Genomic DNA, 21,023 nt, shown 5'->3' with positions numbered 1-21,023 from the left:
GACGTTGCCGGCTAATTTAACAGTTATACTTTTGATGACATTGTTTTGTGAACGACTAGTAGGCTCGATTACCTCAACAATTGGAGCAATATACTTGACTTTGACCGATTTGCCAATAAAGTGACCTGTAATAAGTAACACGCGAGTCGACAAATCGGTCCGCTCGTATTTGATGATTTGATGACCCATGACGTCACAGCAAGAAAGTCTCTTATTGGCTAGATTGATTGTCGTTCGAGGGGCTCGACCGAACACGGGTTCTCAATCTGCTCCTTTCGCATTCATATCTTTTTTAATCGTAATCCCGAGTCACCGTTTTTACAGATAGCTACGAAAGATTTCGCGATGCACGTTATCTTGGAAATTCAAAATAATTGAAAATAATCGTGATGTCATTTCGACGATTGAATTTTTCTCATGTCATCAGCCATTTTTTGTACTATGTTCGATACGTTGATGATGATGTAATGCTATGTCTCGTGGACTTTGTTCCGCGTTATAATGTGAGATAAACGTGAAACTAAATCCCTCGGTTGTTTATCATCTGAGCGAATTTATTATTCTCTTAACTTGTGGCAGCTTACTTTCTATAAATTCTATCGCTGGCGAAATGAACTGTATATTGATGCGGAAAAAGAACGCGATTGCACGAACTTTTATGCGTATTAAATGGTTAAAACTTCATAAAATTAATTCAACGACAGTTAATGAGTTCAAAATATTTATTTAACATATTATTGTATTTTAAAAGATCGAAAATTAAAACGATATCAGACTTTTCGAAAGTACAATATGAACTCGCATACGCGAAGATTGAAGGTGGTTAGACAGAAAGTAGTTCTACTTTTACCTTTGTTGACGACCTATATATCAACATTCGATCTGGCAACTTTCCTACGTTGCAGAATTATTGCGTATTTTATTGGCCAGAACCCCACGAAGAAACTTTTATATAATTTAATGTCTAATATATAATAATATGTCTAATGATTCATTTAATAAAGATTACATGATTAATAATAATTACTTAACATTTTATAAAGTAGTGTATCAGCTGTATTTAATTAATTTGCAATTACGTCTCTTTCCTCGAGTTTATGTAACACTCGTTATCTATCACGATTATTCACGTGGGTCCGGATAATAAATACTTTGCTAAACACATTGCTCCAAGCGACTCGCTCGTGTAGTAGACATCCCCGATTGGTTGGGTTTTTTGAATGACTCATGATTTTACAGAATCACCGACGCAAATATTTCTCTAATCAGGATCCGTGCGCCATAGTGACAAAACTAATTGAACAAAGTAAAAGAAAAGCAAATTTTTATAAAATTTTAATTTAATCTTTTTTTCATTTACTTATATACGACTGGAGATGTTTTGTGTATCTCACAATCTTTAAATTATTGTTAAATAGTTTGATGAGACTTTAACATATGACATCGCAAAACGACTGACGATGGCAATTAAATGTCATTGTTGGAGGTTAAAAAAGATCGGGCATTCTCTATCGTCTACGATCGTAAAATTAATTTTTATTGAGCTTGCGCTATTGCGCATTATATATTGATACTATTCGCCGATTTCATCATGGAATTTACTTCGTATCTCACACGCGATTGGCGAGCATGCTCGTTGACGTCGGTATGGTACAATGAAATAATTGTAGACTTTGCGTTCTCTATTGCGCTTTATTATTTTGTCCCTCCCCTATGAATTGACCGGAATTGATTGGCTCATCGTGCGCTTGTGATAATAGTGATAAAAATTTTTCACAATTTAAACTATTACTTGTAAGATTATTTCGCGAATACCGAGTAGGTTTTCTGCAATCTTAGAAAATAACTACAATAAACCATACATATTGCTTTCTTTGTAATATCAAAAAATAATTGCAAAGCAATTTGCATAACGTAAATATATTTTTAATAAGATTGTGTTTTTTTATTATGTTGTTATCTAAATTTACAAAAAGAATCACATTTTTTGACACCTATAAAATACGCGATTACATTATTCACAATACGGCGCACTGTGTTGGCAATATCGCTTTGTTAAATTCTATTAATAAGCGTACTTCCTGTCTTTTTGCATGCAAAAAAAAACAATCCTGTGAACCGATAAGATAAACGTTTATTCAATTGCTTTGTACGCTATCAAGTATACTGCTATTTCGAAATAAATTTTATGTAAAAAAGCTCGCTTGTTGCAAGCTATAGGAGAATAGAATATTTTCGCGCGTTTTCGTTCGTCATTGTTTTTGATCGTCGACTTGATCAAAGTTGTAATAAATGAATATATAAGACGTTGAATATATATCCGTCTCGGATGATGCGCTTGTTTGGAGCTCGCGTTCAATCCAGAATTCGCATACGTGCCAATACGCAGGAATTCATCGCACGCATCGCGTGAGAAATATCCTCGGAAAGATTTCGTAATTTGTCGAAATGTTGCTAATCATAAGAATGAAGAATATATACAGAGACACCATTCTGTATAATTTTTAATTAATGATAAACGATATTTATGGGTGAAAAAAAAATAAATGAAAATTTATAAGAAAATAAACAAAACGTTACATTTTTCTTTAATGCCGGCTCTGTTTTACATTGTATAATTTTTAAATTTTTTTCTCCGCATACATAGACATCTGTAAAATTATGAGACCAGATAATCCATGATAATAATTCATGCATTTTTTTACCGACTGACGAACTATATCTATATTATCGACGGCATTGTATAATAGTTTCATATCGATGTGCAAATTCTTCTGTTACGAGCTCGTATCAGAAGATGGCAGTACCGCTTCTTTCCATGAATGAGTTTGCAAATGCTTTTTATTTTTCATTCTATCAATGAATCCCATCACATGTGAGAGTGAAACATATATCAAAAATTCTCGCTATTTAATACGGCGTACAAATATAATTTTTTTAAATACTATTTTACATAACGCAATATATATTTAGCAAATGCATAAATTTTGTAATGTTGCAATATCTCTATTTTTCTAATGTATTGCGTCATTGTGCATTTTACTTAATAGTTCATTTTGTTTATTTTATCTAGCTAACTGTAGGAAAAAAAGGGGGGATCAAGATATATATATTTATTTATTTAATATATAAATGTATTTAGTAAAATTACTTACACAATTAATAAATTTATATTTTCAATACAGCATTGCTTTAAATATATATTAGCAATGTCATTACTCATCTCAAAATTATATTATCCACAGCTCGCAATAAAGAAAATGTAATCGTATATTATATAATAGAACGTCACGATACTCTCTGGGATATGACACTCGCTGTGAAGACAAGAAAAGCACGAATCTAATTTTCATATTGATATGATGCATTGAATAAAATGCGATCTTTCGCGAGATGACTGTCATCCGTGAATATCAGATATTGTTTCCGATTTTCTCAACGGTATCTCTACAAAGGTTTAATTACTCAAACTAGATTCACGTTAAAGCCGATGTTGCGATATGCTACTTATCCGTTTTTCGCGCGCGTTTTGTCGGCAAAACAATTCGCATAGTCAATCGCGCGTTGCGTAAGTGCAATTGCCCTTCCCCTTCCTGTATGCATGCTTCTTTAACGTTTGTCGAACGACAGCCCGACGTACACACGGTGACTGTTAAACAAATGGATTCTTGGTTTGTAGCGATTAACTCGACCATCGCTGACGGGATCTTTCGAGAGACCCTCCCCTGCTTCTTTCCCCGCCAAACGCGGATGTGTTCATAACTCCCGTCGTTTTCCATTGAATTCAATATGCATGTATTCCGCGTTTCTACACGATTTAGGTATATTTATGATCGTTAATCAATGCTCGTTGTTTTGCCGATGAATACAAGAACACGAGTGCTAGAAAATGCAGATTTTCCAAATGTAAATTGGAATTAATGACGATACATGTACATGTAATAAAACACATAAAGTACACATAAAATATATATATTTGCCTAACGTTTTTCACACATGCTATGATTATTTTATTTATGCCTTTAGGCGCGTCGCTCACATATATATATATATATATATATATATATATGTGTGTGTGTGTGTGCAAATTGATGAGCATGGTCATCTTCATACATAGTGACACAAGTCTAAATTACGATATTGCATGTCTGCAATTTTTTTACACGATAAAAATGACTTGAATTTTTATTAATGTGAGGAGCACATTTTTCTAGGGCGGAAGATATTATATACTGGATAATCACGAATATGTTATTGTATTGAGTTAATTATTTTAATTATTGCAGTTATAATTAGTATCGTATAGTTAATAAAATATCAATTATTATTGCATTTAAAATTATTGATTAATACGAGGGAAATTGCAAAGTTTCTTGAAAATTTAAAAATCATGAACATATCCGAATTTACGAATCATACGAAATTTAGAATGTTTAATCGCACATAGTTTTTGGCGCGCACACTGTATGTAAAAGGAGAAGTAGATAACGATAAAAACTTATCAACGCCGAAAAAATTGAAAAATTAATGAACGAGCAAGAATCTGGATGGAAGGAGACAGGGTTTCCCGGATGGAGATAAATACGGGATACATGACTGTTGTTACACGCTTAAACATCGGCAATTCCAGCTTCATTATACTCGAATATATTCATCATGCACGAGAACATTCATCAACCGAAATCATCGTTTTATGCTATTAATCAATTCGTGTTAATCGGTAAATTCGGATATGTCCACCGGAAATTCTCTTCAAGATATCACATCTATTACATGTCTGAATTTTTCTTTTTTCGATGATATGTCTAAACTAACGACTCTCAATATTGAGAAATTATCACGATATCTAGATTCATGATTTTTTTTTTGCAGATAAGATCTGACGTTTTTCGTATTTTGTCGACGATGTTTGTCATTATCTTGAATCACAAGAAAAACATAGTTTGTAGTAATTACGGCGACAGATTGATACGATTCGGAAGTTCCATCAACTTGTCACCGTCATTTTTTCACGCGATGTTTTTTTTTTCTTTTTTAATAAGTAAAATATACAAGTACAAATATATAAGTAATGTATACATACACACACAAATATTAATATTGAAAAGTCGAATAGAGGATTTAATCGCGAAAGAGAGAAAGAGACAGAAAGAGAAAGAGACAAGACGATGAAAAGACAGACATGATGATAATTGATACAAGCAATAGTGATTCGAGCTTCGACGGCACCCGTCGGTAGAAACTATTCAACATGGCCTCTTATTGCCACCAACCCTCTGCACACCGACCTATTTCCGGCTAAAAATAGCCAATAGAATGATTGTCGCTAAAACGATGCCCACTCGACCGCGGCGTGTCACGATTAATTGTAAGTGCGAAGGCGCCGTAACGTAATCTTTTGCACTACCTTTGGCTGCTTGGTTTAGTAATTTGATAAAATAATCAAATTGTTTCAATTACATTGATTATGCATTCAAAATTGTTTTTTATGTTTATTAGTCTTATCATGTATGATTAACGAACCGTTACAAATGTAAAACATTATGATTTAATAAGGATGTATATAAAAAAAGTTTAATTACTTATGTTTAATTAATTAATTGCACTTTTTATGAGCATTTATTAATAACCGTGCTTAGATATCTAGTATTACGTTAATCCATGGTTTTGAATGTATGACGTAACGTAAAAGTAATGTTGCATGTTGTAATCGTTGAAAAATCAAGCTGCTGCAGAATCCGTAAAATCTGTAGTTTAATAAAACTTGAGCGCAGTTTATTAAAATTTTTTTTTTTTTTTTTTTTTTTATAATTTCGGTGAAGAACCCGAGTTTTTTAAAATTTTTTTTTTTTTTTTTTTTTTTTTTTTTTTGTTAGTCGAACGTGTTTTAGTTCTCCGAGAATATATATGGTAACAAAGAAATAATTGCCAATAAAAAATTATGTGCCAATTTCGAATATACTGTACAAACGATAAGATTAATATAGGGTAATATTCGCGATTAATGATAATAGCTTATCAAAATTAAGTCAGATAAACGTGACGGGATGAAAATAGATGAAATATAATCTAATCACTGTGAATGCGTTACGCGATATTTCTTTAAAACGAAGGATACACTTTATATATTCCGCAGACGACTAATATTCATATGCTTATATTCTTCATATTCTTTATTTCTCGGACAATTTCAATTGAAAGACGAGCAATTAAACGAACATCGAACATATGTATGTATATGTATGCATCGCTGTTCAGGATAATGCAAGTAGTAACTATTCATTCGTTACGAACGTGAGTCGAAAGCTCATGTGATGATTCAAAGTATTGTAAAAAGGATTATATAACATACCGATTGCGTAACAATCCTTAAGAATGTATATTCCTTTCATTTGATTGCCTTGATTCCTGTCGATACGTTTATTGTCTTGTGAAGAAGTATAATATGCGAATAATAAAAAAAAAATTATTGATATTGATAAGCGCGCGATATTATTGAATGCAGGTGATTATTATTGATATATGACAATTTTCATGATTTGCGTGGAAATAATAACCTCTCTAAAGCTGATAGGACCAAATCGGCAGAATCAAAATTATCAAAAAGTGAATATTTACTATGTATAACTAAAAAGAATAAAAATAGTAAGGTTTATTTATTTTAATCTCTCAATCAATTGGCAATAATGATATACGGGTTAAAAAATTAAAAACACAAATTATATATTATTATAAAATTTTATTACCAACTATTATTATATTTTATTATGTCAAACTATTATTTTATTTTATTTCGTCTTAAAATATCTAAAGAACAATGCTGGTAAGAGAGCTATAATTAGTGTGTGTTCTTTAGCATATTGTATAATTTCTTTTATTTACTGCATAATGAATAGTTTCTGTGTTAACGATAACGGAAACACTTAATATAGAACTTGTCGACTCGACTAAAAATAACGTTATGTAATTAATAAGCACTCTTAATTTTGTAATTATTTTATTGTGTCTTAAAAAAATTTTTGTTTAATCAAATTTTGTTTGTAATAAAATATAATAACATATTTACAATATAATACAATGAGATGTAATAATAATTTGTAATAAGAATTTTTATAATGATATATAATTTGTCATTTGATTTTTTTTTTTTCAAATAGCATGAAATACAAAATTATATTTAGCGGTACAAATTAATATGTAATACAAATTCATTCCTTTCTACTTTTTTTTGTACCTTTCTTTTTTTCTGTCAGCCGAATGTGAATCTAACAGCTCCATTGTTTTCTTCAAAATGGCACGGAAAATTATTACAAAATTATTTGTTACAAATTAATACAAAATATTCCAATGGATCCAATTTCTGGTCCTGCCGATTTAATCCTACCGATTTGGTTCCGTCAGCTTCAAAGAGGTGAAATAGTACATTCGCTGATTTTGCACCATGTATTATGTCATATCTATCAACATAATCTTCTTTTGGTGCCCAGCTTACATAATCTTGAGAAATAATTTTCGCATACTATCAATGAACCGTATCGTACGGCCTACTTTTTACTCTGCGAATGATCGTTTTGTCATGGTTTTTCCGTAAATTTAGCAATATATTTCCTGCCAATCTTTAAACAAAATTCTGCCATAATTGCTGCAATAATAATTTTGATAGCAATATAGAGAACGTTTATCCTTCCGATTATTTTTAAACTCGACACTTGCTTTCGCGTCAATTATACAAAGTTCTCAACAATTTCGTACTTTTCCGCGATACTTTCACTATTTGCGCCAGCAATCGACGTCATAGGCATTGGAGAAATTACGAATTCAACGGTGACGTCAGAACAAGGTTAACATTTGCGCGCGTTCGCGGTTTTTTCTTTTATATATTGATATTTTCCTATTCATAAAGAAGGGAAATTCTAATAATATCCTTGATATAATTTTTGTTACTTGGAATATTAGAAACTGTTTGAACTTATGTAAGCGCGTCACAAAGATTGATTATAGAAGACGCCGATAATTGTTTTTTATTATCTCACTTTAAAAATCTTTGCATATATAAGTTAAGTTTAAACTTTAAAAAAAAAACATACATTTACATTATAGATAAGATTCCACGTACAAGTGTTTGAACGAAATCATATTATTTGACCAACACGTGTAACGCAGAATATGCGACTTTTTCTCAGCGGGTTCTAGACCATAATTTCTTTCATGATCGTCGATGAAGTTGACCTCCGAAAAATTTCACGCGTACGCCGTTCGATCGCCGGCGTTTAATCCTCGGTCATTGTCGCCTGACCGTCTAACATGCAACGCAGATCCGTTTTCGTTCTCCGAAACGCGGGCAGGCCGAGGTTAAACGGGGCGATTCGCTGCATCAGCAGCAAGAGCCAGCCGCCGCCTTTCCTAGATCCGGATCTTTCTCGGCGAGACGTGCCGCGCGCGCGCGATGACGCGTTCCGAGTTTAAAATTCGCCGCGGGGTGTGTGTCCCGTTCACGGCGAATGAGCGGACGCGTTGTCGGGGGCTCGTCTCAGCTGCTGCGACGTGTGACGTAACGCCGCTTAAAAGGCGACTCGCGTGAAACGCGCGAATCAGTCGCACGACGCACGCCGCACCGTGCATTGCCGAGGAGCAGAGAGGAGGATTTTCTCGGCCAGGAGGAGGCTGTAGCGCGCTAGTTCATCCAATCCCTCCCTTCCCCTTTCACTCCCTCTTCCTCTGTGTCTCCGCTCATCCTCCCGGTTCCTTCTCCTTTTTTTTTTTTTTTTTACGTCCGTCCCGCGATTCCGTACATCTGGCATTTTCATCCAGGTCAGGGCATTGCGATTAGATCGAGCGCGAGATAACGTCGCCGATTCGCATTACGCTCTCGAGGGATTTACGCGCGATCGAGTTGGCGCTCGATCAGGAGCGGAGCGATATATTTCTGTGCATCCGAAGGAGATCCTCTGACGTAGCGGTGCGACTCTTTTACCGAGAGATTGGAAAGACACGCGAAGGTCGGCTTGCGTGTAAGTACAGACGAGACGCGTGTCGAGATGAGGGATAATTTCAATTGCAATATTAGATATAAATTTTGATCCGTTATATTTTTATAATTTTTTTTTCTAAATATTTCTATTTTTAATTTTAAATTGGATATTTTGCACAATATTGCGAAAGTAGTAATATTACTAAATGACGGCAAAATAAGTCATCCGATAATATCTAGTCATTATTCTAAGTCTTTATCTACCTTTTTAATCCATGTACACTGTCCGACAATGATTTGTTCCGTTTTTCTAATGAGGTGAACGTAGGAGTGGGGACATTTATTCTATATAAAGTATTTACCATATAAAATATTTCGACAATGGGAGGGGATTGACGGCCGTATAACGTTATTGTTTTGATACACTGTCATGTTGTTATCATTTGTACGGCGAAGCTCGAGCAGAAAGGTAGCAATACAAGTCGCTCCGTGTGTCGTCATATCTTTCGAAAGACGTAATTATTTCAAGCAATTACTACAATTTGCGATTAACTTTTTATAAACGTATACCCTCTAAGGAGGCATACCCGTTTGAAACTTCGAAAAATGAGTACATTTTTTTAGATTTTTTTGCAGCGCGACTTGATAAAAATTTTTAATTTTTTTACAATATTAATACAATGTTATTAACTACCCAAATAAAAATTTTCAGCCTAAATTTTTTTTTTTTTTTTTAAGTTATGCGGATATTTGCAAATTTATGTTTTCATGCACGGTGTGAAAACTCGGGCTACGTTCGACGGATTGACTTCAAATTTTACATGCGAGTTTCTAATAAGATTCCGCATCTGCCAACGAAGTCTTTTTTTAATCCGAGTCCCCATTTTTTTGTTATAAAAAAAAGATGGACTTTTTAAAAAAAAAACCGAAACTTTTTTTCAACACGCCGCCATTTTTTTATTCTTTAAAATTTTGAAAAACCGCTTGGATAGCAAATAGCTATTACAATGTTTAGAAAAAACTTAGATTTTTTAATTTCAAATATGATATACGAATGTTTTCATGCATACCGTGCAGCCATCTAAAATTTGGAGGAGCTCCGCAAATATTCCCATAACTTTAAAAAAAAAATTTTTTTTTGAGCTGAAAATTTTTATTTAAGTAGTTAATAATATTGTATTAATATCATAAAAAAAATTAAATATTTTTATCAAGTCGTTGCGCTGCAAAAAAATCTAGAATATGTACTCATTTTTCGAGGTTTCAAACGGGTATGCCCCTTTAATAACACAGTCGTGGCGAATATAAAGATAATGCAATTTTTCTGGCCGAGTAAATCGTAGTTTCGTGCGATCGTAATGTTTTCAGTATGAGTATCCCGACACCTACCGTTCGTCTCGCTAGGGGAACGGAACGAATGATTGTCGGGCAGTGTACTGCACGGAGAAGAGGCGGGTGGCACGTATCGCTCTCGTGATTACTCCGTAGCTAAATGTAGCCGGTGCCATTTAAGGACGGAAATAGGCACGAGTGATATCAATTTGGTGACCAGTATTGACAAACTTAACGAGCACGTCGCTGATACGGACACATGATTTCAACAGTGCATGGTATATCGTATAGGAAATAAAAAAAAACACATCTTATATATCGTACGGTCGAAATCTCGCTTTATCATGATCTCGCGCAATCTTACTTACTTTAGCTTCGTTTATCAAAGATTTTATCATAAGTGTCTATTACAGAGTATCTATTCAGATTGAAGAATTAAATGCAACAGTGGTGTGATCAAGCATTTTTAAGGTTTTGAAAAAATTAATTATAATTAATATTAAAAATAATTAAAAAAGTAAACAAATTTAAATTGTATGAATCAAGTAGATTTATTGAATTTAATTTTCAAATCAATTTTCTCCAATTCTTGGAAAAAATATGACTTAAATCATTGCGCAATTATTTTCTTAAACGATCGAGATAATATATCGATTCTTACCATATTTGTACTGACGAATCGATTGCTTTAAACTCTATTCCCAAACGATGCGATTGGGAACTATGTTTATCCACGTGCAAATGTCTGACGTAGAAAGCGGCAAATTTAATTAATTACGACATATGATATATATTAATTCATAAAACTCAAATATTTTTCAATCGATATACTCCATTGTCGCGAATTATTTCAAATTTATTTAAGGTTGCGCATCTCGAAGCTGATTCTGCTCACGGAAAGGAATTTTTATTATATTATATAATCCGGCGTTAAAATGACATTAAACTCATTCTATTTGTATTCATTAACGAAATTGCATTTACGTGATTATCGCATTGTCCTTCTTTTATGTATTTGTTGAATTATCTGCGAATGATCTATTGCGATAGCTCCGAAGAATCGTTTGTCACTGCGGTGACATATTTATCACCTCGATCGACGTGATGCCGATACATACCTAATTATTTTAATCTTACTCACAATCTACACATACGCAACTCGTTCCTCGTAATTCAAGCACGTTGAACGTAATTAGCTAATGAGGCTATGGCGATCAATTTATCGGCAGGATATCATGTATTCGTAGCAGACGACATTACGTTTTCTTGAAATAGCCACAGTTATCTGGATTAAAAAACCATTTTTTATTTGCACTATGATTTCTTAAAAGTGATATTACGTAATTGTACAAACTTGTTTCTACGAGCATGCGTGTGTGTCTATCAAAAACTTAATATTATATTATATAAAACTTAACAATTAAAATTAAATATTTGAGGGGATATTTTATTTTGATGCTAGTTTTATCTTATACGTTTTATTATGTTTAACAGCAAAAAAAAAAAAAATAGGTAAACTGCTCTGTTTTAGATTTCTTTCATTGTGTGCCGAAAGGGCAATATTTTGGTTTTTCAACGAAAAAAAATCGCGGACTCTCAATAGATTCTTTATCGCGTAAACGTTCTAATATAAGTATTAAAAATTTCTAATATAGTTCTAATATAAGCTGTATGCATACAGCTCTCGATTGATGATATTCGTTTGCTCTCGACTACTTTATAAGAGCATTAAAATGTAAATTGCGTATAATTGAAATTATAATCGTCAGTGAAAATGTTAAGTTCTCTCACGAGATCATTATAAATTTAACGTTGACGTCATTATTCATTCCTAACATCTATTTTCACATTTTGTGTTACAGAGGAGATGCGGCCTCGCTGTTGGAGCTGAGACCGCCGCGCCGGCTGCGAAAGTTCGTGGACCCGCATCCGAAATCGATCACGAAAAAGTAAGGATCATTCGCATAAGGATCATCATCCGCGCGCCATCACCCTCGTATCCCTCGCTTAAAAAAAAAAATAAAAAAGCGAGACTGTCAAATCGAGCTGGGCCTAAAATAAAAAGAATCGAGAAGCACGGAGACAAGCGGGAGGAACCGTGAGACGAAGAAAACAGAATAGATCAAGAGTGAAAGAGGAGTAGGAGAGAGAAGGAAAAACGAGAGAACCATTTATAATACTCGTTTATAAAATAAGAGTCATCTTTTCGATTTGATAAAAGGCAGAAAGAAAAAAGGTCGGAGACACGCCGTGAAAATCTCTTACACGCGTCATTGTTTGATTTCGTGATCTTTTCGCGTAGATTTTCTCGCGTAGAGCCTCAAGGGATAAAGTGATATGCGCGCGCGTGCTTTTCTCGCTCGTGCTTGTGTAACGTAAATCCAGGGGTTCTCGATATTCGATCGACAAGACAGTAAAAGAGATAAACAGATCGTACACGCGGACACGCGTACGAAACGAGAGAGGGGTACACGGAGAAACCGAGAGCAAAAAAATGGCCATGGTCTCGACATGTTCTGTTTTGAGGTATCGTCTTCTGCTGAACGCTGCGCTCCTCACGTGCCTCGTCGTTCTTCAAAGCTCTGCTATCGCGGGCACGAAGAAATCGCCCCCGTGTCCAAGGTAAGTGTCTCAGTGAACCAGCCAAACGAAATCCAGCCTTACTCGCCCCTGCCAAAAACTGCGATTCAGAAAATTATGTTCTCTTTTCTTTTTTTTTTTTAACGGCGTCGTCGTTCGCGATAAATAACAAGGTTACGCTTATTTTTAGTTAGGTGACGCCGATATTTCCGCCATTAGCCTTTAAAAGCGGTGATAAACTGCTATTAAGGCGATTTTTCGTTGCGCGATATCATTGTTGGAAATTTTCAACATCGATCCTTCGTACAACGTAAAACTGGCTGGCTGGCGATTGAAAATATTTTTTCAGCGATTTATCTTTCATCATTTGTCTCCGTAAATATATCGCGTCGATTTTCATTCGATCGCACAGATAAGAACTTATCCGTTTAACTTGAAGCGGATAAATATGCGAGAATTTAAACGAAACGTTTGAGAATCAAATTGACAATTCGAGCATTTCGAAGTAAATTTGTCACTTCCCGTATTTCATATAGATTTTATCAAAGTTATGCGCCCGAGATCGAGTCTTACGCCATTGATTTGTACGTAAGCGATTACGTTAAACGCATGTAATTGTATAAAATTTTACATACCGGTTATCGTGTCTCACTAATCATTGTTTGCGGAAATAAATTACAAAATGACGTAGGGTTAATTATTCAGGACTAGAGATTACATTATTGCATCTTGTGCAGCATAGACTTACAAGTTATTACGTAATACGTCAAGTGTAAATAATAAACATTTTGCCTGAATTTTTAGTCATTCGCTTATCAGCAATATTTATGCTTAAATGAATATAATTTTTTCATTAAAGCACAAAACTATTATGTGCACGAAAAATTTATTGGCTGCATATATTTTATTTATTCTTTATTCGATAGTTATTTCTGTAACTTATTTTTTTTTTTTGGCTTAATCGCTCGCTGTATTTTATTGCAAAATTATATTAATTGTTGATAAAAATAGATGAAAGTTTATAACGAAAAAATTGCTGTAGTTGTCATAAATTAAGCATGCGCAGAAATCTACAAGATGTTTGAAATTGAAAATAAATTATTTATATACCTAACTTTCGAAACTAAATTGAAAATAAATTATTCATATACGTAGTCAAATAAAATATAACTTTCTTAATGTTAATAAATCTTTGTTGTATGGAGCGTAGAGAAGCTTAAGATTTGATATTTAAAGCTTACGCTCATTTTAAATAACCGACACCGGTCATTCGTCAGAAAATCGCGTGTTCATGATGTGACAAATATAAACTCCAACAGCTAACCGGAGTATCTTAGGTATCAGACGCGTCGAGAAAAAATGTCACGAGACTTCAAGTGATTCGTTGACGGCGAATCACGTCGTTCACTGTACGATAAAAATAGTCGTCTCAGATATAACAATCATTTTAAATAAATTTCCTCCAAGGATTGGTGAATTTGTACATAACTTTTGCCGTACGCATATGTATCTTACACACAATTAGGCTTTATATCAAATTTATATTTAAATTTTATGAAATTCATACATTTTTTATTTAATTACATTATTTTTTATTTAAAATGAAGTTTAGCATATAATGCTACAAATTTATTACAAAATAATATTATTTCTTTATAAGTATAATAACGTTATACTATTTATACAAGTTGGAACGTTTTAGCTTACGTTATGTTATTTGAGACTTGGCCCAAATTACAAGCGAGCGATTCATGCATTTGTTTGACGTAGACGCAAACCACTTGTCGCCGAAATATACGTAAAAAAATACTGTTGCCTCCGAAAATAGATCGTGGATTGATGTGACATTTTTCTCGTGCATATATTCATCGTTACATTATCTTGAAAACAGCAAAAAAAATAGTTGTAAATGTTTTATAAATTTATTTTCTATTTTTTTAAAAAATTACTAAACATTAAATTTGCTTATATATTACTGAAGAAAAAATTACCGCGTGGAAAAAAGACGGAAGAAAGATCTTTTTCATTATATATCTAAATGCATAAAATACTGCTTCTCACGAAATGCAGGGTCTCTTCGCTCCTAAAGTGCAATATAATTATACGATATAATCGTGTCTCTGATGCAGTGAGAAGAAATCGGTATCATTTTTAATGGACGAGATTATACATATATATACGTGTGACGCAAGCATTTAGGGAAATGACCTTAGCAATGAACTTTGTCCTGAGATCAGGCGCGTGGCAAGTTGGGCTCTAAATTAGCGTGTTCCGCAAGTACAATGAACGTGACCTTTACACGTCTCTGCACATGCATGTGTGCACATGCTGATGGCGGCTCCTTCGTATGCGCCGACTTGCGGCGGAAACTTTTCACTCGCGCGATCGATGACGCGCTTCAGAATCTCTATTCGAGATACTTGCCTTTTTTTTTCCCGCTCTACACGAATTTCTGTGACGAGAGTATTTGCGAGTATAAGATTATCAATGTTTTTATTTCGCGAGCTTGTTTAGTTGTTATCTAGACGATCACTCGATATTAGAGATACGATGGTAGAATTTTATTAGCCAAGAATTACGAGATTTTCTTTTACAGATACGTCGTGATTTTCAAACGAAGCGTGCAATAAATCGTAGATAATATCGTATCATACCCTATAACATCGCGTATTAATTCAAAGATTCCTGAAATAAAATTTGTTATCGTAATTTTTATGGCCGACGTACAATAAAATCATCGATATTGCATAAGTATCGAGTCGAAATTTATTTTTGCAGAATATCTGATTTATGATTGACACGATTTAAAAAAGAAGTATTTTAGACCAAGTTTTTTAATCAAGATGAGATATGGGCATGTCGCATAAAGATTTCCATAGAGACGGAATATCTTCTCATATATATTTATGACATCGCTACACTTGGCGTTACGCCATTCAATCCTGACAAAATCTACGCAATGCTTTCTGCAATGAAAGGAGTCATTTAATAGAAAAATATATACGATATTTGTCTCGAGGTTAAATTATAATGCATATTGCTTAAAAAAAAAAAAAAAAAAAAAAAGATAACTCTCTTCCCCTAAAATGCGATACTGCGATTTATGGATAAAATGATAGGTTCCGTGAAGATTTATCTGCCAAATTGTGGATATAAAATTTTCGGTAATGCCTTCTATGAAAGCAAGATCTCTCATCTTAGTCATCAAGTCACATGATGCAAACATGTTTGTCAAGTATACACGTGTCGCGACATAGGCAAATTTGCGAGATCCGAATCATGTCTGTGAGATAACATATATACCGGGTATATCCGGTAATAGGTATATATACTTGATGAGCGCGACAGCATAATTAACTGATGAAATCTTTTGTTGTTGTTTTTCAAAACGACATGTTTTGCTCAAATTTCCTCGGCTATATCAAACTTTCTGAAAATTGATATATTTAGAATGGAAAGATAAACATACATGTAAAGAATAATAAGTGAATGTTAAAGCGTAGCGAACGAGTGGAATAAATTGACTCTTCCGGAGATCTTCCGAATGACGTCTTATTAAAGTAGCGCGATCAGGTTCCTCGGATAAGAACGCAATGACGTTTAATTCTAAAATGCACATTAAGTTTCAAGACTTAATTTTTGATAAATCGCGCGTTTACTTATATATACATATAAATAAATATTAATATATTTAATTCGCTAATAATGCATATATGCGATACTGTATATAGTATTAAATGCGAATCTTGTCACAAAAAATATATTTTGAATAAATAAAGATGCTATTGCATGATGCAATATTTGGAATCGCGTTACCCTAACTGATTAATTATGTCAACAATTAATTAAAAGGTTCTATCCCCAGTATCGCATAGTCTGCTGATACGGCTTTCCGAGAGAACCTGTTTGCGAAAATTTTATATTTTATCAAAGATATGGTTATTTGCCACGATAATTCTCTGCATACATAATTGACATTAATAAAAAGATACTGATCTACATATCAATATCAATATATTTTTTTGAAAAAAAAAATGATTAATATATACAAATATATCCACATATTTAAAACTTTAAACTAGGTTATCATGGATATTGTATACGTGAAATCTCTTTCAAATATTGATAATTAATAATAAATATATATATGATATACATACATTCGTATATTGTATTTTTTTAATATAAAATTGTTTGCGCACAAGCTCGATGAAATGTTAATAGATGTAAATAATGAATGAATGATAAAAATGTTAAATATTAAATCAAACGATATACATACTCTCAAATGACGTAAATGACAAAATCGCGTTATCATTTCCATATCCAAATGTTTGAAATGTATTATCATACATCAAATAATCTGCAACAGCGAAATAGATTTGGCACAGAAAGAAGAAAAATAATTATCAATATTCAAAGTTGTTTTATTTAAACAATAATTGACATTCACATAAATACAGCTTTTTAAACATTAATAATGTTACATAGATATATCTCTTTTTTATTTGAACATACTTTTGATTATGATACGTCTTTAATTAAAGAACAATTCCGAGCGTGCAGTTATTCCACACGGATAATTTACATTAAAGGATCGTATCAATTCGTAATTGCGGACTAATATAATCAGAAATTTGAAAGAGGTTTCCGCAAAAGTTCGATTTACATATTTTTACCGCGTAATCTCGTTTACAAGGAGACGCGGAAAGATCGGTTCGGTTTTCAGCGGAAAAATCATTATCATTCCTCCGTTCACGACGCGAATGAAGAGGAGACGGCTAGAGCACGCGTATTAGCGATGATAATGAGGCGCGGCACATTTCGCGAGGCTAATCGCGGCCGTTTCGCGCATTCCATCACGCGAACGCGGGATTTTCTATCGGTCGAACAATGCTTATATTCCATTCCCGAGATACACGATCGTTCGGAACACGACCGATCGCGCTAGTCGCATCGCGCGCGCTCACGTGCGTCGAAATGTGCATCGAGATACGCAGAATTTTCGTATCAAGGTCGGCCAGAGGGAATCAGAAGTCGCACGATTTCTCACGTACGGATGAGGCCAGTCGTGTGCGACCGATTTACATCGCGAACTCGCGATGTCACGTTTGGTCTCGTGAAATTGCGGAATTGGCGAAGGATAATCTTTATGAAACCGGAACACAGAGAAAGAAATTTTGTATGTCGAAATGCTTGAAAGTCGTGAAATTTCTATCTCTACACGCTTTTATGATTTCAATTATTGCGATACAGGAAGATTATTTTTACAAGACTTAATTATACTGTTATGTTATATATATATATATATACATAATTATATTGTTGCCCGCTCGTCCGTTGAACGATCCGCCGTTTGAATACCGTTCTTTTTATGAGCTCTGATCTAATGCCTCTTCGGCCTGACACGACATACATCCGGAAATGAATCAGAATACTCTTACAGGCACCTTGCAATTCATAGGAAAAAAATAAAACGATGTAATTACGGGATTGGAATTTTGCTACTATTAAGCACAAATGTGTGATTCTTTACATGTGTTTCCTGGTTTTTTTTTTCTTTTTTTTTTTTTTATCAAAGTATCATCAAAATATCATTTGTGACAATAAATAACTCTATCTCACAATTAGAGGCAATAACATCTTTTGTAAATCCCACAAAAAGTTATGCATTCCAAAAATGGCGCATAATTAAAAATCTAAAATATCTCTGACTTAATTAGAGATCTCAAGACAACGATTTACATGTCTACTAATCGCGAAAAGTGCACATAATTGAAAAGCGTTGCTTCCTTGCAAGATTATATCGCGATTTTGTGGTATTAGTCTAATATATATCCTTCCTCAACAGGGTTGACTTTGCACTGCAGTAATAAAAGGACTATCTAGTTAATATTCGTCTTAAAAAAATAATAAATACCATGAATTTTTTGGAGGGAGGAGAAAGTGGAATTTCTCAATCATCAATTCTTAATCCTCATCGTCACTCGTATTATAAATTGTTATAAATTATCATAGATTTGCATAAATTACATAAACGATTGCGCGTTCAATACTTTATTAAGTTTCTCATCTTTTTTTTCACGTAAGATATTCTTTTTACCTTGGTGCAAAGTTTACCCTATCTGACCGATTCAATTTAATGCCCGATCCGCGACTGATTCGGTCAACGAGAGTGGCCATCGTTGCGCGAACGGTCTCGTGCGATCGCGTCAAGGATCTCGTCAAGTAGCCATATAACATGCCTTTCCAGCGAGATATACTGCCACGGCGAGCTGCTGCACACGATACAGATGTCCAGCGTGTACAAGGACTCCAAGCACTTCGTCGACATGAAAATGAAACGATCGGCGAATGAGACGCTGGCGTCGTTCCGGACCTTTATGAAGAGCACAAACAACGCGCCGAACAAACAACAGGTGGAGAACTTCATCAATGATACGTTCGAGCCGCCCGGCTACGAATTCGAGGAGTGGGATCCATCCGATTGGACTGAGAACCCCAAGTTCCTCCAGAAAATCGAGGATGACGAGCTGCGAAAATTCGGCTCCGATCTCAATCATATCTGGAAACAGCTGGGCAGGAAGATGCGGGAGGACGTAAGGATCAACGAGACGCTCTATTCGATCATCTACGTGCCGAATCCCGTGATCGTACCTGGTGGCCGATTCCGCGAGTTCTATTATTGGGACTCGTACTGGATCATCAAGGGTCTGCTGCTGTCCGAGATGCACAACACCGTCAAAGGCATGCTGAACAATTTCGTGTCGATAGTGGACAAGATAGGCTTTATACCGAACGGCGGTAGAATCTATTATACGATGCGTTCACATCCGCCGCTGTTGATACCTATGGTCGATGAGTATCTAAAAGCCACCCAGGACAACGCCTGGTTGAAGAAGAATCTCTGGTTGTTGGAGAAGGAATTCGATTTCTGGATGACAAACAGGACCGTGGATATCGAAATAGATGGGACTAATTATACGCTTGCTAGATACTACGAGGAGTCGTCGGGTCCTCGACCAGAATCCTATAAGTAAGTATCGCGACTTGCACATTCGATAATGACGAGAATGACGATGCAGATTTTGCGAGAAGCTAATCAGAGTCGAAACAAAATTTAGGATATTATTTTGAAAAATTCAGATTTAACGTATAAATTCTCTCTTTCTCTTCATTCATGTCAGATTCTTGTAAATATTAATTCTCATATATTGCGTAAAATAATAGCATTTGAAGACACATAAGATACTTGAAGAGAAATTCTGTAAACAAAAAATGGCTAAATATTCTAAATTTCGATCAACTTCGACTCAGTTTCGATTTTTCGGTCTTTTAATCTCGTGACTTGATGGTTAGGGAGGACTATTTGACGGGTGAAAGTTTTCGGACCGCCGAAGAGAAGGACAATTATTATTCGGAATTGAAAACGGCGGCCGAGTCCGGATGGGATTTTTCCAGTCGATGGTTTGTACACGAGGGTACCAACAAGGGTAATTATCATTCCTTGATTGCTTTCCGCGCGATAACAATAGAAGTGTTTCTGGGTGAGCGACGTTGGGCACAATATTACATACGTGTTTATACGCGTTTATACGCGAGTACAATAAAAATAACTTTGATAGATGGATAAAGCATATTGTCGCACAAGTAACAAAGAGACGTACCGCGCTAATTGTAAAAGCCATCCTTGATTTAAAAGAAGAAAAACAAAATATAAGAAACTGTGTATAAATTGTCTTACGTGAACTGTTGTCTAACCGAACTGAATTTTTTACATGTAGTTGTTTCAAAATGACTCACCTGATATAGGATCACGCTGAAAGAAGCTAAAATTCTGTTTTGTTTGTTTGTCATAATTTCTTTATATCTTGAACCGAAGTTATAATGATGTATTACACAGATATACGCACGGTATAGCCATTATTGTGCTATGTATTCCACTATTATTCCATTAAACAGCGTATCTTCAATGAGATCTGCGCGCGCCGTCAAGGCTCTCCGTCTCGTTTCTTAAGTGAAAGCCTTGCTCGAGGCATCTCGATACTCTAAAATCCATTTTTGCAAAACCAGGTGTTGCAATTCAGGATCATTAGATCATGCCGTTTTGTAATATTCAGATTGCCTTACCTTGCTCAAT

General features: G+C 34.5%; 1 protein-coding gene across 6 annotated transcripts in view; it reads left to right on the top strand.

Annotated features, from left to right (window-relative positions):
* The window catches only part of LOC115236615 (trehalase), a 42,253-nt gene that overhangs the window by 11,354 nt on the left and 9,876 nt on the right, over positions 1-21,023 (top strand). For 3 of the 6 annotated variants that reach the window (XM_029809174.1, XM_029809173.1, XM_029809170.1), the window contains exons 2-4: positions 12,166-12,925; positions 19,137-19,919; positions 20,243-20,376. In XM_029809174.1, coding sequence (XP_029665034.1) covers positions 12,798-12,925; positions 19,137-19,919; positions 20,243-20,376 — 1,045 coding nt within the window. In that variant the 5' untranslated portion in view covers positions 12,166-12,797. Of the gene's footprint in view, positions 1-8,604; positions 9,012-12,165; positions 12,926-19,136; positions 19,920-20,242; positions 20,377-21,023 lie in introns of those variants that run through there. The other 3 variants (XM_029809169.1, XM_029809175.1, XM_029809172.1) reach the window with 2 other exon arrangements.

Source organism: Formica exsecta, unplaced genomic scaffold (assembly GCF_003651465.1).
Source record: "Formica exsecta isolate Colony F162 unplaced genomic scaffold, ASM365146v1 scaffold258, whole genome shotgun sequence".
In the NCBI taxonomy this organism is placed as follows: Eukaryota; Metazoa; Arthropoda; class Insecta; order Hymenoptera; family Formicidae; genus Formica; species Formica exsecta.
This window is presented reverse-complemented; position numbering and strand designations above follow the sequence as displayed.